At 29.6% G+C, this 25269-nt stretch overlaps 3 protein-coding genes across 6 annotated transcripts; 2 read left to right on the top strand and 1 right to left on the bottom strand.

Moving 5' to 3' along the window:
* Nucleotides 1–282: 282 nt before the first annotated feature.
* On the top strand, nucleotides 283–3967 carry LOC145052927 (uncharacterized). Of its 4 annotated transcripts, none has more exons than XM_079000853.1 (9): nucleotides 283–481; nucleotides 649–740; nucleotides 1082–1168; nucleotides 1688–1734; nucleotides 1929–1986; nucleotides 2245–2346; nucleotides 2571–2684; nucleotides 3209–3429; nucleotides 3617–3967. In XM_079000853.1, exons 2-9 carry the CDS (start codon nucleotides 668–670, stop codon nucleotides 3797–3799), a joined length of 885 nt encoding a protein of 294 aa, XP_078856979.1. In that variant the 5' UTR covers nucleotides 283–481; nucleotides 649–667; the 3' UTR covers nucleotides 3800–3967. The 4 variants fall into 4 exon arrangements, with proteins under 4 accessions (XP_078856979.1, XP_078856977.1, XP_078856981.1 ...); XM_079000851.1 differs by having other exon boundaries at nucleotides 642–740; XM_079000855.1 differs by having other exon boundaries at nucleotides 642–740; nucleotides 3596–3849.
* Nucleotides 3968–7358: 3391 nt separating this feature from the next.
* On the top strand, nucleotides 7359–15735 carry LOC145051209 (putative receptor-like protein kinase At5g39000). Its single transcript, XM_078999318.1, has 2 exons — nucleotides 7359–8349; nucleotides 15597–15735. The coding sequence occupies exons 1-2, from the start codon at nucleotides 7438–7440 to the stop codon at nucleotides 15663–15665; spliced, it is 981 nt and encodes a 326-aa protein (XP_078855444.1). The 5' UTR covers nucleotides 7359–7437; the 3' UTR covers nucleotides 15666–15735.
* A 6974-nt stretch (nucleotides 15736–22709) lies between these two features.
* Nucleotides 22710–24770, bottom strand: LOC145052926 (inactive beta-amylase 9-like). The gene is made up of 3 exons (XM_079000850.1): nucleotides 24473–24770; nucleotides 23820–24302; nucleotides 22710–23713 (listed from the first exon to the last, which is right to left on the bottom strand). The coding sequence occupies exons 1-3, from the start codon at nucleotides 24692–24694 to the stop codon at nucleotides 22844–22846; spliced, it is 1575 nt and encodes a 524-aa protein (XP_078856976.1). The 5' UTR covers nucleotides 24695–24770; the 3' UTR covers nucleotides 22710–22843.
* Between the last annotated feature and the right edge of the window lie 499 nt (nucleotides 24771–25269).

Here is a 25269-nt window from a genome sequence, read left to right as displayed (position 1 = left end):
CAATCAAACAACATGATTTCTTATTCAGTTAGAATTAATTATTCAGACAGGCCTTTCCCAATCAGCATTTTCTCAATAAAAAAACTATCAAACGTGGCCTTAGTATGTGTATGTAGTTGTAAGTTGTAAGTCTGCATGGGTATATTATATATCTGAATCGGTTTTAAAGATCAATACGTTTGTGTCCATGTTCACACGATAATAATAATATAAACGATTACTAAGTTATAAAACACATAACTACCTGAATAACGAAAGAGGGGTCGAACGGACGCAAAGTCTAAACTTGAGGGACCTGCAGAAAAACTACTCGTCATCACTAAACAACAACAAATCCCAACCAGCAAATCCATTCGGAAAGGACATTTGATTTCATCCCTGTAACTAGAATCCCTAAAGCTGCTGCAAGATTTCAAAATGGGTTCTCCTAAACACACAAAGAAACGCCATTCTCCTCCTCTTCAACTTCCGTAAACCTGTCGTAAGTCCACACATTTTAAATTATCATTTTGATGAATTCTCATTACCAATGTCAGCTTTTGCTGTTCGCATACCTTTCCCTTACAGAAAATTTTCAAATCTTCGCTTTTGGTCCAGTAATTTGGGGTAATCCCTGTTCGTAATCTCACAGTTTTTGGCAGTTTGCAGGTCATTTGAGAGCGTCTCAATGGTATGCTCCCTCGGTGGTGGCCAAATGACAACCCTTCTGGAAGGGGGGAGCACCTCGCAGATAATGGCAGGTAGAGACAAAAAATATGCTTTTTGTTCGTTGATTGCTATCATCATCATCATCTATGATTATTAATTACTTTCTATTTTTTTAATACCCCATTCTCCCATGGCGATCCACTTATAATAATCACTCGGAGAGGTGGATGCTAAGTAGCTTCGGATCCAAAATTAGAAATCAATTCTTGTTTGTTTGGGTGGGAATATTTCATACATTTCATATGTTGTGATCAAACCAAGTTAATTTTTGTAATCAAATAGTGTGGTTAGGTTAACTCAATTGAGAGGAAAAGGAAGAGAGTAAAAGTGTTAATATGAAATAGTTTCTTGAATACCTTTTTTTTTTGGACAGAGGATGTAGGCTGTTGGAAGTTAGCAGCTCAGTATATTCAAAGAGAACTTAAAGAGGCAGATGAAGTAAATTTGCTTGATGAAGAAGGTAGATTTTTTGATTAATTATTTGTAATTAGAAAATAATTCAAGAATTCCTTCTTATTATGTATAGTTTGTGGGGTCATAGAAACCTTCATGTGGGTGTATATAAATTAACAGAAGAAAAACATTGGATGTATATAAATTTTAAACTCATTCAATAAAAATCCATCAAATAAGTCATTATTGTAACAAAAAGAACATTGGACATAAAAAGACTAGTAATGTACTTTCATTTATTTATGTATTATAGCATAGCATCTTACTTTAATTTCTTTCTATTACAACAATTACATTTCATCTTTTTTCTTATTTACTTACTGAAGGTTACAAATGGCCCCTGTACTTTCTGAAATTACAAAAACCAGTCACTAAACTTTCTGCATGTTACAATATAGTCCCTAGGAGTTCTGAGAATTACAAAATAGCCCATGCAGTATATGATTTTTGAGAAATACTCTGTTTAACTTCAATATATTTGTATACTCATTATCTATTATCAAAAAATTATGATTTCCCAATGCAGATATGCATGTATTTGGTTTAAGGCCTATGATGGATCCTTTAATCTTGGTGAGGTTTCAAACAAGTTTACTTTTTTTCTTTCTGGTATTCTTTTCATGTATTGCTTGAAATCTTTGCCCCCTCTCCTCAAAAGGGTAAAAGAGGAAATATAAAATAACTTTTTTTTAATGACAAAAACACACATTATTGATTATTCTCATGTTCCTGATGCATTTCCCATTCATTTTAAAATCAACTTGTAGGTTTGTTGTGATTCTTGCAAGAAACCTTTGAAGGTTAGCCAATATGCAACTCATGCAGGTATCATTATTTTTCTTGTTTTAGATAAGCCCTTTTATGTAATTTTACATGTTTTAAAAGCTTCCAGCTACCAACACTCATATACAAATAAAAGCTTTCAGCTTCTAGCTTCCAGCTACCAACTTCCAACTAATTTTGTGGAATACACCCTTAATATATACTATAGGCTATGTTAAATGTTAATATGACATACATACATATAACATACTTTATCTTAAAAAAAAATTATTTATGTAATTTCCACTTCCATTTTCACAGAGATTTGCAAGTCATTAAGTTCAGTAACAGACAACACAACAGAGATTATCCAAAAGAAACCTCCAAGAAAGGAACGCAAGAAGTTGCAAAATACTATTTCTAGTATCCTTCTATAAAACAAACTTAACCCCATGTTTTTTTATTTATTACTAATAGCAACATACTTATACTTTTTACCCAATAATAACAATGTACTTTCTTTGTCATATATTGCTATTTTGTTGTTATGATGTGTAAAAAGTAAAGTACATTGCCTATATTGGTAAAAAGAGTAAAGTATGTTCGTATAATTTTCTGCAATTTTGTTGAGCTTAACTTGAAGGTAGCAGAAGTTAGTAAGCCTCAAAGATCCGAGCTTTTTAATTCTGCTGCTTCAAATTCTCATGTGGATGAACAAACCCTAAAACCAACTTCATTTCCTATAAAAGCAAAAGTTAAAGGTATCTTCCTTCTTGTCCTAATTCCATTTTAGTATTTTACTAATCCATGTTTTATTTAAATAAATTGTTTGGTTTGGATTTGAAATTTGGCAATGAAAATTGTGCCATTTAATGTTTTTGGTGAATTCTCTTTTAGTTCATTAGGGTACTTCCTCCAGATCTCTCAATTGTGTAAAAGACGTGAATGCCCTCCTCATCCTCATCGTAAAAATTAACCCGTGGTGAAAAAAAAATTGCTAATTTTTTGTCCCACACATTTATGGAACAAGATGGACGTAAATGCCCTCATCCACATCAGTGAAAACAGCTACTCTTGATAGCTTGTTATTGTAAAAGACATAAATGCCCTCCTCATCTACATCGGTGAAAATAGCCCTAGAAACTAGTAAGCTTGTCATTAGGACAAAAATTATTTTTATTTTGTCCCACCCAAAAACATGGAATCCATCTCTTGTTTGTGTAAAAGACGTAAATACCCTTGTCCTCTTAAAAAAAATGTTGTCCAATTGATGTTTATGATGCAGGAATATCTGGTGTTCCAGCACCACTTGCAACCAAGATTTTCTATTCTCAAAGAAATCAACGGCTCAGAGCTGCAATAAGCCACATGTTTTACACATCATCATCATCATCATGTTTTGATCATGGCTTAAACAATTCAGACAACAATAACATGCCACTAAGAACATCGACTCATGCTTATTTTCATCATAACAAAACCGATGACCAATGTGAAAAGGAAAAGGTATGTATGCATAAATAATCTTTGCTTTGTCTTTCTTTAGGTAATAATATTAGTTGAATTTTGAGAAACTATGCTTATTGACAAAAGAGAAAGAGGGGCATTTTTGGCACAAATGGAAAGATAGACATATTTTCTAAAGATGTCATTGTTGAGCATTTTTTCACAGGATGTGTTTTGATCAAAACAGCTAGAGAATCATGTCACATGTAATATGGAAAATTGTGATCAAATTCCTGCAAAAAGATCAGAAGCTATTTCGGATGAATCAAGAACACTCCTTCCTATGAACTTTTCAGACCAGTTTCATGCAAATAACCATTTAGGACCTCAAAGAATTCATGTAGGAAGTTTAACAAATGATTCTCTTTGAAATCATTATCCTTTTGATAAAACTTAAATCAAATTTGCTAATTTTTGTTATTATTATTATTAATAGCTGCTTATCATGGATATTAGCTGTAAGATGATAGTCATGTGTCTTCTTGTTTGACAACATGGTGTAGTTATTATTTAGACAAACTTAAAATAATTTTAGTTATTCTGCTTTTCGTATTATAAAATATTTATGAGCAGTTCTTGTTTGACAACATGGTTGTATGTTCCTTGGTGTTGCTCTTATTCTATTTATTTATTACTAGGTTATAACCTGTGGAATATAACGTGTGAATATTTTTAAAATTATTATGTAAACAAAAAGAATATTAAATGTCAACAAAAAAATACAGTGTATTTTGGATTGTAAGTAATCCTAAATTAATGTGATTAGTAAAATAAAAATAATACTTTAACATGGATTTTGAAACGCTTTTTTGTATACAACAGTGAAGTCTTATTGGTCACATTATAATTTTTATTTAAAATCAAGAACTTTGATCTTTCTCTGCATTTTATTTTGGATAAATCAACATATAATGTTTGAAAACGGTTCTCACAAAACTATCTCAATTTGAATTTTAATTGAGTTTTATTGTTTAAAGGTGTTAAAGACAAACATTATATATTTTAAAATAAACTTAGTTGTTTAAACTTTAAACTCTAATAAGATTTCTATGTTACGTTTAAACAGAGATGAAATACATGAATTTAAAAGAGTAAAATAAATATTATTTGAGGATGTGCAGATACATCTATCGAAATTAAACTTCAAAAAAGACAAACTTTTTAATGACAACTTAATTATAGATCTTTGGTGTTTGGTGAGGTATAATATTTTGTGTTTTTGTGAGGTATAAATATTAATCCTTTTAAAATATCCATGTTTAATTATGATTTTTAAATTATTAACTTATTCTATTAAGTTTTTTATTTTATTTTTTAAACGGCAACTTATTCTATTAAGTAACATCTTAAAGTATTCTAGGTCTAGTGAAAATTTGGATAAATATATGATAATGTGCCCCTAGCAATCGCTAGAAGTTGCGCTCGGTCGCGCTAAAGGCACCTCAAAGCAGGCCGTGAGATGAAGCTACTCACAACATTGCTGCCCTGACGAAGTCTCGTGCCAGCGGACGTCCCTCGAGAGCTGGACCCCCGCATGGAAGGTTTAGCCCTCAGCAGACGCCTCCATTCCGCGACAAACCCAACAGGTCCGAGTGATAAGGAGTATGTTCAGAGCATTACTATCTGAACCAATTGTTAGCTCTGGCACTACGAGAAACACGATTAACCAATCAAGGCATCAGATCCTGTCGGACCTGACGACATTGTCCTCCATATAGACTCGTAGGAGGTCTCAGTATAAAAGGCCTCATCTGCCACCTCAAACAGTAAGCCACACTCTCCTAACTCTTACCATACACTCTCAGTTCAGTTTCAGTCGCTGACTTGACCGTCAGAGCGATTTCCCGGGAGCTTCTCCCGGAGAACGGCCGACGACTTTTCCATGTTGCGACCTCGCAGGTCTTCCAAAGCGATCAGAAGCACCTTGTAGCCACTAAGAACCACCGCATCTATCAATCGAAAACCCAGGTCGCATCATTTGGCCCCATCCGATGTGTGACAACAGATAACCAAAAACCGCACATCATCAAACTTGAAGATGACAACTGAAAATACCGGCGAAACTAGCAAAACGTCGAGAAGCCCAATCAGATCCATGATGTCGTTAGAACTAGACATCACTCCCATTACCACATTACACCAGTTGACAACCGTCGTGACTAATCCGACGCAATCCAGTGACCCAACGACGATCAGCATCCCGATGAGTGAACTTTGGAGGCCAAGATTGGAATAAGTGATACCGTTCGCGAATAGGCCGCCACAAAATTTTCCGTTCCACAACCATTAAGCAACGTCAATTTTCAATAACATGACACCGCTGGTCGTACAAACCCCCGGTGGAGTCATTGTTTTCACGCAAGCGATGCCACCATTGGTAAATCAAACCGCCGGCGAATAAACCACCATCCTCCACACAACCCCGTTCACAACAATCACACAACACCAATAACAACAAACCAACCACTTGCAACAAACCCGCCGTTTACCCTATAACCTCAAAACTTCCATGACCCAATTCCAACACATTTTTCAGCGTACAACAACCCATACCTCACCCAACAGTTCCAACCCAACTACAATTTACCAGATTATTCGTTGTTAAAAACTTGGTGTGGTGGGTGTTGGAATATATTATGTACCAGATTATTCGTTGTTGATTTTAGTGATTTTGTCGTAAAAAATTAGTCACGATAGAGGATACGACATATTTTTGTCCATCATTAATTCGATACGAAATTACGAACTAAGACGAAGCAGTCTGTGTGTGAAAGCCTCTTTTACATTGCCAAACTTTAAGCAACCGTAAACATGATAAAAACATTAATAAAAAGTTAAAACATGTCACCTACCTAGACCTGACAATGGGTCGGGTTTGGAGCGAATCAACCTTGATCCAAACCCTTTTAACAAATTTCAAAATTCGATCCAAATCCGCTCCATAACCCGCAGGGTTTTGAATAATCAAACTCATACCTTAATCCACCGAATCAACAGATATCCAAACCCGCCCCATAACCCGTAGGTTTTTTGAATAATCAAACACATTTTAATTAAATCATAAAATCACATTTATTACATGTAAAAAAAAGTTAATTTAGTATACACATTACATACTCGTGGACGTTCGATTGGAATTAAAATCATTATTGTAGTTACTTCCGATAAGTTTTTGACCATCGATTACATTGATAGAGAATAACAATTACAAATTTTATTCCGGTTGATAAATGACTTTATTGATTTGTAAATGAAATTGGTGATTACATGATGAAATATAAATGAAATGACATCATGATTATTGGGAGAAGACCGGAAGTCTAAAAGTTGAGTCTTATGTAAAAACAGTTTAGTCCTCGAGTCCTATGTAAAAACAGTTTAGTCTTTGGCTTTTTCTCTTTGAACTTTCGATTGGATTTTAAAGTAAAATTTAGGAAGTATAAAATATAAATGTATAATTCTGAAATTTATATGGAACGAGTTATAAACGGAGCGGATCGGTGATGATCCATACCCGACCCTTTTAATAAAAGGGTTAGCGGGTACGGGTCGTTAACGGGTAAACGGATCAAAAAATGTGCCCCAAACCCGTATAATTATTAAGGGTTTGGATCAGATCAGGATCAAAACCCGCTCCATTGCCAGGCCTACACCTACCAAAGAAATGATGTCCGGATTTAAGATATGAGGTATTTCTTTAGGTTTGTCATCTTTTTACTGTTTGGAAACAAAAAAATAATATAATACTAAAGACACAAATATGTCTTATTATTTCAATTATTTTTAATCCTTTGGCATTCACCTTTGGCCTTATAAGGACCTAAACTTTTTAAAATTCGACATTTTTTAAGTTTTTATTTTGTCGTAATCCAATTATTGTTCTAAAGGCAAAGTGGTTGTTTGCTTATTGTTAAAAGATATACAATACCAGCTCCTTCAAGCTCTTAACCTATAGTTCCTTGAAGCTGTGTTCACCTTGTTTCCCATAATATTTCAACCATCCAAATCATGCCTCTCACAAAAAAGTTTAAAAAACTTATGATACCACTAGAAGCTATTAAATCAGCAACAAACAATTTTTCAGATGACAACTACATTGGAAGAGGAGGTTTTGGGAAAGTATATAAAGGAGAACTTAATGTTCATTCGAAGGGGCAAACCGTTGTTGCTTTAAAGAGACTAGATCCTGCATATGGGCAAGGAAACCCTGAGTTTTGGAAGGAGATAGTCATGCTTTCTCTTCACAAGCATGAAAATATTATTTCTTTATTAGGGTTTTGTGACGAAAGTAACGAAAAGATCCTTGTTTATGAGTATGTATTTAGGAGAAGTCTTGACATCAATCTCAACAACAATGATCTTACTTGGATTAGACGACTAAAGATTTGTATTGGGGCAGCTCGTGGACTAGCATACCTCCATAATCCCGGTACGACCCAACAAAGAGTTTTACATCGTGATATCAAGAGTTCGAACATCCTCATAGATGAAAACTGGAATGCCAAAATTTCAGATTTAGGTCTGTCCAAATTTGGTCCTGCCAATCAGAAATATACATTTCTTGTCTCCAACACTGTTGGCACAATTGGGTATTGTGATCCTTTATATGCAGAAACAGGGTTATTAACAAAAGAGTCAGATGTTTATTCGTTCGGTGTGGTGTTGTTTGAAGTGCTATGTGGGAGGTTGTGTATTAGCAATGAAAATGGTAATCTTCAATCTCTAACATCATTAGTGCGACGGTATTACGACGAAAACAAAATAAACGAAATTATATGTGATAAAATAAAGGAGGGAATAAATACTAAATCTTTGGAAGCATTTACCACGATAGCTTATAAATGTTTGAATAGAGAATTGGAAGAACGTCCGTTAATGACTGACATCGTGATGTTACTTGAAATTGCACTTCAATATCAAGTAAGTCGTTCTTTTTATTTTTCATTCATCTGATCTTTAATTACTTTAAATGTTTTTTTTTTCTTTTTCATTTTAATGGGCTTCAAATAGAAATTAATTTTTATTTTTGTTAAATATGATAAAAATTAATTTCCAACTAATAATAACTTTAATTTTGAGAATTTTAAAATTAAAAGATAAGTTCATTAATGAAATTGATATTCATTTATTACTATATTTATTGCATTTATTATATTAAAATATTATGTACAATTTAATAAAATAGAAAAAAAAAACTCATAAAATGACATGAAAAAAAATTAATTCAAAATAAGCAAAAAAAAAATAAGATTTGACAAATTAAATGAGAATGTTATAAATAACAAAAAAAAACTTTCATTTACTAGAGAAGATATATATATATATATATATATATATATATATATATATATATATATATATATATATATATATATATATATATATATATATATTGTTAGAGTTGTAGACGAACAGAACGTTCAACAAATTATTCGTAAACCATTTGCGTGGCAATTCATTTATGTTCATTTATTTATTAAATGAACGAACATGTAAAATGGTTTTGTTCATTCAAATACATTCGTTTGTTTCGTTTAGAGTCCTAGTGGTTTAAAAACGTCATAGATAGTCCCTGTGTTTTCAAGACTTTTGACGATTTGTCCTTATTGCTAACTCCGTTAAGTTTTGTATGTTAACTGAGGGACATTTTCGTCATTTCACTCCCACAGGGACCATTTATGATGTTTTCTTGTATCCTTTTTATTAAAATAAATACAATTAAATATATAAAAGGTCTCTCTCTCTCTCTCTCTCTCTCTCTCAGAATGTGGAAACTGTAAAGCCTTGAATCAACCATCGTAGCCTACATTTTGTGAGCGGATTCTTACACACCACCTCCAGTGAACACCATATCTATCACCCTGACAACCACCTTCATACCCACTACCACCAGTGGCCAATCTTACACATAAATCTCGAATCATGGTTTACTATCTACATCTACAACACCAAATCTGACCCTGTACTGATACTGTAACATCAAATTCGAGATAAGAGGGAAGGATTGCGATCGATTGGAGAAGGAGGACCGAACCTTGTGTGATTTAGGAAATATAGAAATAGATGAGAGCTCGATCGATTTAGGAGAAAAGAGATTGAAGGGAGCTTTGATTTTTGCCGCCTCATCGATTAAGAACAAGTCGTAGAAAAGGGTTGCGATTTCTTCTTCTTGTTAGGACGCACATGAGACGCACGCATCTAAGAAGCATAATTGATTGTGATCTCCTTTACAGTGTGTCTTCTCCGGTGGCGGCAGAGGGTAAGTCTGAATCGGAACCTTAAATTTGAATAAAACTGAAAACGGGTGTCTTTGTGTGAATGAAGAGATGATAGAAGGGAAATAAAGTTTGATTTAGGTAAAGAGATGAAAAGGGATAAATCTTTCATGTTCTTTGTTGTTCTTGGTTTCATGTTCATCTCTATTTCTTTATCTGGTCACGACGACACCAAGTGCAGATACACCTGTGTACAGTGTGTAATCGTTTAAGCATTTCCCGGTGTTTCCTCAAGTCTCCGACACAATCTATAATTGGGAACATGTGTAAATCAAAAATCAACACAAGAAAGAAAGGGAGAAAACAAAAATTGAGGGAATAAAGAATTAAAAAAATACAATTTGCTTGAGGTCAAAGGCTGTTCATCTGAGTTGATTCGAAAATATGTTGTAGGGAAGAGATAAAGTCTTTGTTTGGGGATTTGTGGTGGTTTCAGGTGGCGGTGGGTCTTCCTTATTGTTTGTTCTGAGAGAGAGAGAGAGAGAGAGAGAGAGAGAGAGAGAGAGAGAGAGAGAGAGAGAGAGAGAGAGAGAGAGAGAGAGAGAGAGAGAGAGAGAGAGAGAGAGAGAGAGAGAGAGAGCTTTTATATATTTAATTATATTATTTTTTTTAAATATACGAGAAAAAATCATAAATGGTCCCTGTGGGAGTGAAATGACGAAAATGCCTTTTAGTTAACGGACAAAACTTAACGAAGTTAGCAATAAGGACCAATCGTCAAAAGTTTTGAAAGCACAGAGACCATCTATGACGTTTTTAAACCACAGGGACTGAACTTTAGATTTTAGGAAACCACATGGACATTTATAATGTTTTTTCTTGTTATAGCCAGTGTTATGTCCAAAAAGTAATAAACTATCTCAAACTTAAATCATTGTAAAATCCGCGGCTAAAGTATTGGACAATGCTGTTATCGAATTTGAATAAATGTTGATGATTTGGACAGAATAGAATACTATTTATTTTTATGATTTTGTTTTCTACAACAGCTATTGTTTAATACATCGTAATTTTCCATCCTATATAATTACTAAAATATAGTTTAATACGATTAAATTGAGCATTATTTGAAACAAAATATGATAATTTACTAATCATATTAGGTGTGAGTTTATTTTAAAAAAAAACTAAATATAAAATTCTAAACATTTGAAAAGTATGAATTTATAATAAAAATGAGAAAATATTGAATTATAAAAAAATTAAAGTGTTTTTTTTTTCTTTTAAATTTAAACAAATAATTTAGATAAATAAATAAAGAAAATTAATGAATCTCTAATTTGATAATTTTGAAATTAGAAGGAAAGTTTATTAATGAAATTGATATGCATTTATTATTGAATATAAATACTATCTATAATTTAATAAAATGAAAAAACAATAAAATGACACGTGAAATAAAAATTAATTTAAAATAACCACAAAATTACACGTGACAAAATAAATGAGAATGTGATATATGACAAAAAGATCGTTATTTATTGGGGATGATGTTTTTAACCGGATAAAATAATAAAAATGTTTGCAAGAAACAAAGACACATATTTCCTACACGGAGATAAGCTGTATATACTTTAAAACAAAATAATTAAAAAATAAATTAAATTGCTTTCTATTTCATCTTCTTATTTGTTGAATGATTGCAGTGTACAACACTAATTCTTTTTTCTAATCTCATCTTTTGATTTTGATTTGTAATGATCCTTCAATAATAAAATAAATAGGAACATTTAATAAGAGGACATTTAACCTCACAAAGGCATCATATATTTCCAATACATACATCATTTTTGAAATATGTCTTAGGTGTTGTTTGTTTTTTGAAAAAAATATTTACATACCTTTTACTGTTGTGCGGCGTAGCACACGCGCAATACTTTGCATCTTGCATCTGTTTGTTTTTTAGAAGTCTCCAGATTAAAAAATCTCTCTGACTGTTCTTCTTGGCGCAACACTTGGTTTGCCTCTTCCAACCTTTTTTTTTCTTGCTAAAATATTGATTATATATTGCTGAAATCTTATTTCATATTTTTTTTGTTTTTTTTTTTGTTTATTCTTGTTGATTTTTTTATATTGAATAATAATAATTTGTTGATGAAATATCATTATTTTATGCTAAAATATCTTTATTTTTTGTTAAAATATCATTATTTTTTTACTGTAATATCATAAATTCTTGCCGAAATGTCATACATTATTAAATTTTTGGTATTAAAAAACTATTTCAGATTATAAAATCAGTTTATTTTATTTTTTTAATATCTGCAGCAGCATACAGATGTTAAAAAACAAACACGCTTCTTATTACAGTCTGCAGCCGTTTGATCCACCTCTTCTACTGCAGAGGGTTGCAGAGGTGGTCTGCAGACTTTATGAGCTTTTGTTTTAAAAGAACAAACAACACCTTAGATAAGGACCAATAACTATTTCATTAAACTTTTCTTAATGACCATTTTGTTAATATTATCTTACATAGAGATTATTTCTCTGACTTTGTTAACTATGAACTTTTATTATTATTATTATTATTATAATTTTTCTTACAAAGTGACCATTTTATTAATTTCTTCTAGTTCTTACTATTTCTATAATTTTGTCATAGATGGGGATTGTTTGTGTAGTTTTGTTATACATGACCTCTTTCAGTAAATAGCTCTCAAACATGGACCATTTTAATTATTTTGTATATTTATAAACTACATAACCAAAATACAATTCACTTGTTTTCTTAAAAAGATTGTAGCATAATTAGACCTTAAGGGAAATTAAAATGCAAGTTGTATCCGAGTTGAATAACGTGGTTATTAAATGTGTGCTTAATAATAATGTTGGTGATGACATAGTGAAACTGAATGATCATTAGAAGGGTTTAATTGAGAGAATAAAATAGTGATTAAGAATGAATATATATATTTAATGGATTCTAGATCTTAAAATTAAAATTAAGTAAACATTTAATGAAAGATGCGACAATGATGTGATGAGAATATTGAAATACTTTCATAAAATTGTATGTATTGTAGATGATATAATAAAAAAAGTTACACAAAAGTTGTACTATAATTTAACCAATATCTCTAAAAAACATACAAATATTTAGTAACTTTGATGTAAAAAATTTTAATAGTTCTAAATGGAAAATCATAAGTTAACTTGTTTATAAACATAATTTCTAAGAACATATGTTACTTTATAGCAACCTTTATAAACCATGCGGTTTAAAAAAAACCTTGAATAATAATTAAATATGAAAGTTATAAATCTACCATACATCTAGCATTTAGGTAATATTTAATAAAAATAACCTAACTTATAAATTAATTTATTGTAATTTAGCCATTTGTAAAAATTAAAAAGAGTTTAACATAATTTATAAAATAGCTTATAAGTTAATTTAAGCTAGCTTACTGATAAACTTATAGTTAATTTATAAGCTAATTTTTAAAACATGACTATAGTTTTACAACATGTTGAAATAAAGTCCCTATATATTGGTCTCATAATCGATTTAGTCCTTACGTATTTTTTTTATTCAATTAAGTCCCAAATACCGATAATCGTATTCAATTTAACCCTTTGACCCGGTCAACAGATCATCCAACTTTCAAAAATTACATTTTTGGCTCAGATTTCAAAATTTATTACAAATTTGGTCCAAAATTTACACTTTTGGTCCAGATTTTAATTTTTTTTACAAATTTGGTCCAAAATTTACCCTTTTTGCCAAAAGTTTAGAATTTTATTATGAATTCATCATAACTTTAGTTTTTTTTTACAACTTTTCTTCTCAAAAATTTGTTTCTAATATGTTTTTTCTTTATAAACTCATATTTATACAAAAAAAAAGATATTTTCACATAAAAATCTTATTTTTTCTACATAAAAACTTTTTTTAAAAGGTTTTTTGTATATAAAATATCTAGTTATAAAAATAGGTTTGGACTATTTGTGTGATATCTCTTAAAAAATCAATTAAGAAACTAAAAGTAACCCTAAATTATAAAAACATGTTTGGATTATTTGTTCTTTAATCACATTTATATGAAAGTTTAAACTAGTTACATTATATATGAAAGTTTAAAATGTATATAATATAATAATATTATATTTTATTCGTAAGAATTTTTTAAAGAAAAAAGTTAAAATTATAACTTTGATATATTTTTTTATAACTTTTTAATAAATATATTATCTAAATAAAACATATCCATTCATGGCACGTGTCCGATCTAGGTTTTGATTTTTTATTGCCTTTCAACCTTTTCTTATTTGGATTATTTATAATCTTGTATTTCCTTTATTATTTAATGAATGTTATATGAAATATCGGTTGCAATTTATTATCGATAAACATGTTTTTAGGGGAGTGAGAAATGACCAAAAATACAATAGCAACATAAATATATAAAATATTATAACTATCAAGAACACAATATAATACTTTAACTAAAGTTCTAAAGAATTTACACATGAGTTTGGTTAAAAAAAATTACTCAAAGACCTGAAAAATGCTTGAGTTGAGCTTCACAAGGAATTTTTTTTAACCAAACTCATGTGTAAATTCTCTAGAACTTTAGTTAAAGTATTCTATTGTGTTATTGATAGTTAAAATATTTTATATATTTATGTTGCTATTGTATTTTTGGTCATTTCTCACTCCCCTAAAAACATACTTATCGATAATAAATTGCAACCGATATTCCATATAACAGACATTAAAAAAGAAAGGAAATACAAGATTATAAATAATCCAAGTAAGAAGAGGTTGATTGGCAATAAAAAATCACAACCTAGATCGGACACGTGTCATGAATGGATATGTTTTATTTAGATAATATATTTATTAAAAAGTTATAAAAAAATATATCAAAGTTATGATTTTAACTTTTTTCCTAAAAAAATTCTTACGAATAAAATATAATATTATTATATTATATATATATATATATATATATATATATATATATATATATATATATTAAACTTTAATATATAATGTAACTAGTTTAAACTTTCATATAAATGTGATTAAAGAACAAATAATCCAAACTTGTTTTTATAATTTAGGGTTACTTTTAATTTCTTAATTGATTTTTTAAGAGATATCACACAAATAATCCAAACTTATTTTTATAACTAGATATTTTATATACAAAAAACATTTTAAAAAAAGTTTTTATATAGAAAAAATAAGATTTTTATGTGAAAATATGTTTTTTCTTGTATAAATATGAGTTTATAAAGAAAAAACATATTAGAAACAATTTTGAGAAAAAAAGTTGTAAAAAAAACTAAAGTTAGGATGAATTCATAATAAAATTTTAAAATTTGAGCAAAAATGGTATATTTTGGACTAAATTTGTAAAAAAATTTAAAATCTGGGCGAAAAATATAAATTTTGGACCAACTTTGTAATAAAATTTGAAATTTGGGCCAAAAATATAATTTTTGAAAGTTGAATGACCTGTTGACCGAGTCAAAGGGTTAAATTGAATACGATTACCGGTATTTGGGACTTAATTGAATAAAAAAAATATGTAAGGACTAAATCGATTATGAGGCTAATATGTAGGGACTTTATTGTAGTTTTTCCTACTGATAAACTTATAGTTAATTTATAAGCTAATTTTTAAAACATGACTATAGTTTTACAACATGTTGAAATAAACAATTATTTAGTTGAGAGCTTATAAGTGATAGTTTTAAATTGACGTACAAATATAATAATGTAATTAATAGAACATAATATAATTTGGTATGAAACTATTATTAGAATTTTCTATATAAAATTTATAATTTCTAAATGATTTGGTAAAATATACAAGATTGGTTTTCAATAGTGTTTGAAGATTTGAATCTCAATATCTGTTTTTTGTTAACATGTACAATTAGGAGGGTGGTGGTCCAAGCACAGACGTTGCATCATCACAGAAAAAGGTGTGTATATTTGATCATTCATGATCTTTGATCCAATCTACTCTAATAAATGAAAGTTTTTTTTGTCATTTGTTATACTCTCATTCAATTTGCCACATGTAATTTTATGGTAATTTTAAATTAATTTTTATTCTACTTGTCATTTTATGGTTTTTTTATTTTATTAAATGCCAAATATTATTTAATTTAATAATAAATGCATATCAATTTCATTAATGGACTTTCCTTTTAATTTCAAAATTACTAAATTAAAGTTTCATTAATTTTCTTTATTTATTTATTTAAATTATTTGTTTAAAAATAAAAGAGAAAAAAAACACTTTAATTTTTATAATTTAATTATCACTTTTCTTGTAAATTCAAACTTCTCAAATATTTTGAATTTTATATTGTTTTTTTTTAATAAACCCATGTGATACATGAGACTCACACCTAATTACATAATACACTAGGCAAATATTATACACTATGTAAAGTATAATTATATTTATATAAAATATAATTATAATTAAATAGTTATAATATATAGTGTTTAAAATAACTATTTTATTATCATTAATTATCAAATAATAATTTTATATTAAATTATATAAAATATAATAATTATTTTAAACTATATGATCATGTATAGTAGCATTAAACAAGATGCTAATATATATATATATATATATATATATATATATATATATATATATATATATATATATATATATATATATATATATATATATATATATATATATATATATATATATATATATATATATCATCCTTACTTACTCGTATACACTGTAAAATGAATACAAACACTATTCTATTCACTTAGAGGTACACCAAACAATTTGGAAGGAAAAGAGAATCTATATAATTCCCCTAAAAATCATGTACCGTAAGATTGTAATATTCTATTGCTATTCTTTTTTAAGTATTAGTTCAGTTACTATTCATTTTTAAATATTAGTTCAGTAGATAAAAATATTTATGTGAGGAAACTAGAATTTTTTTTTCAAATTACTATTCATTTTTAAATATTAGTTCAGTAGATAAAAATATTTATGTGAGGAAACTAGAATTTTTTTTTTCAAATTGAATTTTAACGTCAAATGTTACATCTTCCTTAATAAATAAAGAAATTTCTGCCACATGTCCTATTCTTCTTCATTTTGACACATGATACTTTTTAGAATTTTAGAATTTTATATTTTCCACTTGTCATTTTATTATAATTTTCATTTTATTAAATTAAAATTGTACATTTAATATATAAGGTATTTATTAGAAATGATTTATATATGTAATGTATTTAATACATTAAAGCATTATTAATTTTAATAATTCAAAAATTTTCTCATTTTTCTTAAAAATTCAAACTTTTCAAATTGTTAAAATTTCATATTTAATTTTTTTTAAGTAAACCCATTTAATACATGAGTCTCCCACCTATATATATATATATATATATATATATATATATATATATATATATATATATATATATATATACACACTAGTTTATAACCCGTGAGAACCACAGTTATAAAATTAATTAAGCTTTCATATTAAAAAATCAAAATTCTTAATCAATTATTTTAAATAAATTATTACTTAAGAGATATTTTTTAGTTATATAAAATTGTAATAGTTGATTTACATAAATACGTGAAGTTATATCACCTTATAATCTGTATTAATTTTATTTTATTTTTTTAATCTACTGTTATTAATTTAATATAATTAGAACGAAAAAAATTTAAACTTTGAAATTTAAAATGAAAAGTCAATTATTAATTTAATGTAATTAGAGTGAAAAATTTAAAATTGATAATTAATTGATTGACAAGTAGCATGATAGGTGACATACAACATTAATGAGAATTTCTAATTGTATGACACTTGTCAATAGGTGAATATACCTATTCATTTTTTACAATAGGGATATATATATATATATATATATATATATATATATATATATATATATATATATATATATATATATATATATATATATATATATATATATATATATATATATATATATATATATATTCCCACAACTCATGGCTTATTTATGCGTAAATTTACCTTGGTTAACTTAGACCCGCCACTCTCAATTCGATGCTATATTAGAAGAAAGGAAGAGGAGGAGAATTATTTCCAAACGTCTAACGGCACGCATATTAAGGACGAGGAAACAAAAGAATCTTGATGATATCATTGGCGTAGCTAACCAACTAAAGAACGAAAACACTAAGATCCTTACTATGAATAGTGTCACCACACAACGACTTGATCAAATTGAAGCAGAGAACCTTATTTTGAGGGCTCAATTGATCATTTATCACATGATTATTCAGTTACCACACAAATGACTTCTAGGGTCACGTATAATCACTCACATTTTTCGAGATCGTCTTCTTCATTCGAAAAGGACTATGGGATAAATTTATGGATTTTACAAGAAAATTGATTTTATCGCTGTTAAGGAATATTGTATAATGTATTTTTATGGAATTTCAATTTCTTACGTTGTTAAATTGATCATCTTTTTGAAGCTTATTATTGTCTAGTTCTCAAAATAGAAAATCAACTATCATTTACGGGATATCATCCATAGTTGTCTCAATTCACAAGATTTAGAAAACTTTGATTAAGTTTATAGAATTATTCTTATAAGAATTGGCATTTTTAATATATATATATATATATATATATATATATATATATATATATATATATATATATATATATATATATATATATATATATATAAAGTTATGTTATTTTGTTTTCACTATCTATTGTGTGTATGTATCATTGATTCTGGACCAATCATTTTAGTTATTTTAAGAAAAGTAATTAATGCATATTACATGTTGAAGATATAATGGATATTAATTACATCTTCAGCATTTAATATGCATTAATTACTTTCTTAAAATAACTAAAATGATTGGTCCAAAATTAATCATACATGCACACAATAGATAGTGAAAACATTTGAACCTAAGTATATATATATATATATATATATATATATATATATATATATATATATATATATATATATATATATATATATATATATATATATAGGTTCAGGTTCATTTGAGACCATTCTAATTTTGTGAGACCGTGAGACCAAATCTAAAAATAATTTTAAAATGCAAAAATCTAAAAATTCTTTTTTTAAATATTATTTTCGGAACTTGAATTAACTAAAAATAATAATAAAAAAATAAAAAAAATCCTGTTTTTTTTTTTTTTTTTTTTTTTTTAAATACGTGAAATATTCTAATAGAATATTACAATGTACATATTCTAAAAAATAATTTTAAAATGCAAAATAAATAAAAAAATCCAAAAATTCTTTTTTTAAATATTATTTTCTGAACTTGAATTAATTAAAAAAAATAAAAAAAAATGCGTCTCACGGTCTCACAAAATTAGGCCATCTCACATGAACCTAACTCTCTCTCTCTCTTTATATATATATATATATATATATATATATATATATATATATATATATATATATATATATATATATATATATATATTACCTTATAAAGCATCTTTGGTCAAACACCGAATTTTAAGTCGTCCAAACCATAATGCAATATGTACAATCACTTTATGCATTAAAAAATACTAATTTTATCCGGTCAATATTTATGAAAAAGTCATAAGATAATAAGATTTTGAATATGTCAAAGTTTGACCAAATATTCATCATATCCAATTGAATAAGTCAAATACCATGTACCCGGTATAAAACATTTCCACTCTCTCTCATCCTTTCTCAACCATCCGTTTTCAAAAACCCTAAAATACGCTACCCAATACTTAGCCTCTGCTACCACCACTCATCGCCAATGTAATAGAATTCGGTAACCACCACCTTGATCTACATCCCACTAATCACTATGTCCACCACCATCACTACCCTGGAGTCGATGGTTCTAAAATCCATCACCTTCTTCACCATGATTGACCTTCATCCTCACTCTAATTACCCTAAATGTCACAGCCGCCACCGCCTCCGGTTCATATCTGTTGTTTTTTGTGAAATCATATGCATATCAAGGTAAGGTTTTCTTGATTTTTTTATTTTGACTGTGAAGTTTAGGATTTTTACATGTACTAATTTCAGCGTCCTTGCATAGGGCCTGCATTTTATGTTGATTACTCGCCGTTTTGCTTCTTTGCATCAATTCTTAGTCCGGAACAATGGTAACAGGCTTCTTTCCCATACTTTTCTATTTTTTTCTTGCGATTCCAGAGGATAAACTCCATTCTATAATCTGATGCATCTAAAAATTAATTTGCATAAGGTGCTTAATTGTCACTGTAATTGCTTTTTTTTTTTTTTTTTTTTTTTTTTTTTTTTTTTTTTTTTTTTTTTTTTTTTTTTTTTTTTTTTTCAGTCAGCTTAGCTCCGTATTACTATTATTGTGTTTCATGTGTAGTAATTTTCCATTCATTTAATTTATCTGAACATGTATTTTTAGTTACGTATTTGTTGATTTTGGATCTCATACATGTATACTCATGTTGGCTCCAGGTCAAGAATGAGTACAACTTGGATTTTTCTTTGATTATTGTTGAAGGGTGATACTAATGATTAGATTATGTTGTTTATTGTGTCGATCCAGAAAGAGTAGACAATCCATGAGGCTTTTTTCAGTTTATGTGTTTTTAGCGGAAGATATAGTAAGGTTGGTTTGTCTATCTCTTCTCTTTATCTCCAAGTAAGAAAAACGATGTTTGATTGTATGGTCAATGGAACCTTGGGTTTACAGGTTTTTTCTCAGGTGGATATAATGTCAACAACATTCACCATTATCGTTTGAGAAGATATGTTGGTTTGATATATCATCTTTATTGGTGGATTAGTAATGTCGAAGTTTTGTTCCTGTCGTCATTTTATTGTAACTTGAAGTAATTCATATTCTTTTATTATCTAATATCTTATTACCTCTGTAAAGAATAATTCTTTTATCTTTGAATGATGATTTTTTGGTGATGTTTTTTAATTGTGAGTCAAATCAGTTTGAATAGTTATTGAGGTCTTAAAGCATAATTGTTGTTTCTTTAGCAACAAATTCATACGATAATGCTTTGAATTGATCAGAGTAATGGATAAAAGCGGTGATTACTTTTGTCGTTAATGTTTTAAGTTGAATAATATGCTCATTATTCCTCATATTTCAAGACTCGATATGTGGGGCCTTGTGAATCGGATGATATCGAAAAACAAAGTTATGTCATTTGTTTAGTCTAATTATTTATAGTTCTTTTTTAATATAATATTTCTTCAATTAAACTCAATAATAAAATTTAACACTATTGTAGATGTGAGGATATTACAGTATAAGCTTATCTTGCTTTATCGTTGACAATTCTTATATTTTTATTTCTTTTTTTGTTTTGCATATTTTTTTCAATAAAATTGTGAATATCTACATATATAGTAAGCAGGTTCGTGTATCTGTATGTGTATCTTTGAGATAATAACAAGCGAGAAAAGTGGTATGAGTCCTTCTCTAGGGTGTGTATATTTGTGACTAGGAATGGTATCTTGTACTTCTGATTCATGTTTAATAAGGTAAATCCAAGTGTGACTAGATTCACATTCGTCTATAAGGGAGGATGGAGTCGATGCTGGGTTCGTCGGCGGTTTAGGGAGGTACGACCGGGTCATGGCCCCTTCAATGGCGGGTTCTAGCAGTTTAGGGAGATGGTAGCTCTTGTGCAGGTTGGTGAACCTGCTTCAACCTTTACTCTCATGCATTGAGGACTTGGAAAGGAGATATGGCATCACAACCTTTAAATCCGGATCTTCCCCATCGCGATCTCTATAGCTTCCAATTGAAAATAAAAATAGAAAAGGAGCATAGTTTCTTTTTTCTGGGCCCAATTTTTATCAAATAGCATTTTGTAGAAAATACAAAAGAAAAAAAAAATAGTGTGATTAGATTCACACAAGTGAATGTAATTTTGTATTTTTTTGCTATATATTTTTGTAAACATTTCATTTATTTTAAATGCATGATTCGTAGTTTTCTTAATCGCTTTAGAATTATTATTTGTTTTAAATTAGCAAAAGTTTTTTTTATAGAAAAAATGTTATATTTTATTCAATTTTATAGTTTCTAATTTAATTAAATAAAAAATAGTGATATGGTAAGTGAGTTGAATGAGTTAGAAAAAATAAGGTTTCTATGTGTTGTGGGTCGAAAAAAAATGAAATGTTGATGTGACAATGGGTTGGGTGGGTTGGGAAGTAGGGGGTAACAAAATATATGTGATCTTATACAAATCAATATCGTAAGGTCTCCGTGTGTCACAATGAATTAAATCAAATGCTTTACTTGAAACATTGTTCAAAGACGTAAAAGCTAAACGCTTTTGCTTATATAGAGGGAAAACAGAACAAGTATGGCTTATCTAAATCCTTGGTAAAGGACATATATTCCACAGGTGATCAAAACATCTATTCCGCTGAATTGAAAGTGCATGAACACAAACATCATCAATAATGTTCTTCAAGTAAAGCTCTTCTTGCACTTTACCCTTTCCAATCATCCTCTTATCCTTGATCACATGTATAGAAGCATAATCATGATACAACTTAACCATAGCACTTTTCTCATTGATGATAGATGTGACAAAAATCAATTTCAATTTGAATCGTGGAACAAACACCATTTCTTTAAGGAACAAATGAGCATTGATCCTTATGTAGTTATGTTAACCATCAAATATTCAAATTGACTTGAAGAAGCATTTTATTTTGTAAACACACTCTTATGTCAGCAATGTTCTGAATGTTAATGAACATTTCTTGATAGAACAGAATTCTGCATCGAAGGTTGTTGATTAACAAAATGGAATCAGTACAAGTATCTTTGGATCCATCTGTAAACTTGAAACCAAGTATCTTTGGATCCATCTGTAAACTTGAAAGAAGTATAATTTATCGACTGTTTGAAGAAAAGATAAAAGAATGAATCACTTGATACAGAAACGAACAGTATGAACAGAAGCAAAAAAAAAAAAAAAGAATAGTGAAGAAGATGAAGATTATGAAATGTTATGAACATTAGATCTAATATATACACATATATACCTAACTAAATCAACTAACTTAACTACCACCCAAATACTTAAGTACAACCCTAATACCCTAAGGTACAACTCTATGCAGCTTGCATCTTTCGGTTCTTACCAGGTACAGATACAACACTGTCTCTCCCATTTCCACCCAAATCATCGGAATCCAATTCCAATTCCTTAATTCTCCTAACAAATGCTGAAAACAAAGGAAAGTGTACAGGTGAAAAGAACTGAGCCCCCATTCTCTGATAAACAAACACCTCAATTCCATTCCCACCCACCAAATTCTTCCTAATCTGTTCAAAACTCTCACTGTTTCCTGCAATCTCCAAATTCTGACCACAAACCTCAACTCCATTCTTTCTGCAACCATCTCTTATCTCTTCAAGAAGCATCTCAGGACTCGAACACAACTCATTTGGCTCTTCTTCATCCAAAAGATCCATTCCAGGCAAGATCATTCTACACGAGTTTTTATGAAATACTTTTATAATTTCTTCATATCTGTTCACGGTGTTACAAAACCCTGCTGCCACCTCAGCTGGATGGGACCGGGTTCTGTACCATGAGTGGATAAGAGGAAGCTTTCCCGACAGTATGACTGGAGTGTCGCTAAAAGTGGAGGCAGCCATTGATAGGATCTTGTCAGCGTGAGATACAAGTTGGGTTGAATACCATGAAAGAAAGAAATCACCGTATGGAGTCTCCCATGATCCTTCTTCTTTAAAGAAGGTGTTGATAATTGGGTGTTGGTTGTAACTTGGGGCGTCGTGTGGACCAGAAAGTCCCCAATTTGGGTTTCCATGATTTTCGGAATGTTTCTTGAGATTGTTCATCATGTTTTGATCGTAACATTGAAATTCCCCTGCTCCTAAACCAATTTTATTCTTGTTTTGATCTTGATGAGATGGGTATCGAAGCTCACCATCTGGGCCCATACCGATTGTTATACCCTGTAAAAATTCATCCATCAGTAACAATGACATTGACAGAAAGGAGATACTCATTCATCAATCTTGATGTTGAGGTTAAGAAAAGGGAGCTTGTTTAACTACTTACTGTGATTGTGGAGCCCATGAATGAAGAGAAGGACGTCTTGAAGCTCTCCACGAATCCTTGATAGACATTCATGGCGGTTTTGCCATGAAAAACAGGAAGATCGTCAACACCAAAAGACAAACAGTCTTTATAGCGCTTCCCTGAGCGATCAGCAAAGAAAATATCCGGTTCAGATTCCCCAATTTCAGAAACCCATTTAGGGAGGTGGATGTTTTCTTGTTTGCAGCCATGGAAGCAAAGGGTAATGTGAAGCTTAAGACCTGCTTTTTGAATCATGTCTACAAGAGTAAGGTAGCCTGACCATTGGTATTTTCCAATTGCTTCTTTCTCTGCAACTCCCCACCAAATTGGGAGCTCTACACCTTCGACTCCTAATAACTTTAAAGCCCTAAGTCCTGCTGATATTGCTCTTGAATGGTTTATTGAGTGGCAATCGGAAACTGAATTCATCGGTAATCCAACGTATAACTTCACGCTATCTTTCTGCTTATTCAACAAGTATCCATGGATCAAAAATGGCTCATAAAACAGAATTAAATCGCAATATTTTTTACTACAACGAAGTTTAATCATCTAATTCAAGTGAGCAAAGGGTATAACCAACAATCCGAATCTAGCAAAACTTTCTGAAAGAGTTAAGATTAGGAACTTACGGGATTGGAAACCGTGGTGGAAGCAGCAGGTTGAGAATGAGAAAGAGATCGAGCAGCCACCTTGATATGAAGATTAGGGCATCTGATTATTTGACGAAAACCCATCTGCGACTTGGTGGCAGATGAAGAGATGAAAATCAGACTAGTGTTGTTATAACTATTGCCCAATTGAGAAAAATCTCCTCCGGTGGCCGGAGAACTTGAAATCAACGACATCTCCATGCTGAGAAACGAAAGCAAAGTAGTAAAATGAAATTTTTGGATAAAACGGATAGAGCTGATTTGATTTTGGGGGAGAGAAAATGGATATATATTTGGCCCCAAAGGAGACGGAGAAACGTCAGAATTCCACGTGTCATGTTCTTAGAGAAGCAAAACTTTGAGCCGCATACTCTTTTCACTTGCTAGTTGCTAATCATTTTATTTCATGGAATAAATTATTAAATTTTAAATGAAATGAATGAATAATCCGAGTCAGAAGATTGTGGACCAATAGAAATCAGGGAGTTTTATATGGTGGTTGCGAAGCTTGAATGACGTGGAAGCAAAGGTTGCTCAATTTAAGAACCATTGACCCCACTCTTTGCGGAGCCAATATTGCTCAATTTAGAATAGAAGTTTTAATGAGTTTTTTCAATAATTTTTTTTAACCTAAAGAATTACTGAAAATAAAAAAAGAAAGTTTTTTCTTTTAACGAATTTATTAAGAGAAATTAAATATCCTCCTACCATTTGTTCATACTTTTTCTCTTATCATATTAAATGTTGACAAATGGATTAAATGATTATTAATTTCA

The sequence above is a fragment of the Lactuca serriola genome, chromosome 5 (assembly GCF_051521515.1).
Source record: "Lactuca serriola cultivar US96UC23 chromosome 5, Lser_US96UC23_V15, whole genome shotgun sequence".
Taxonomy (NCBI): Eukaryota; Viridiplantae; Streptophyta; class Magnoliopsida; order Asterales; family Asteraceae; genus Lactuca; species Lactuca serriola.
Note: the sequence above shows the minus strand (reverse complement) of the source record. Positions and strands in the feature narration are given on the sequence as shown.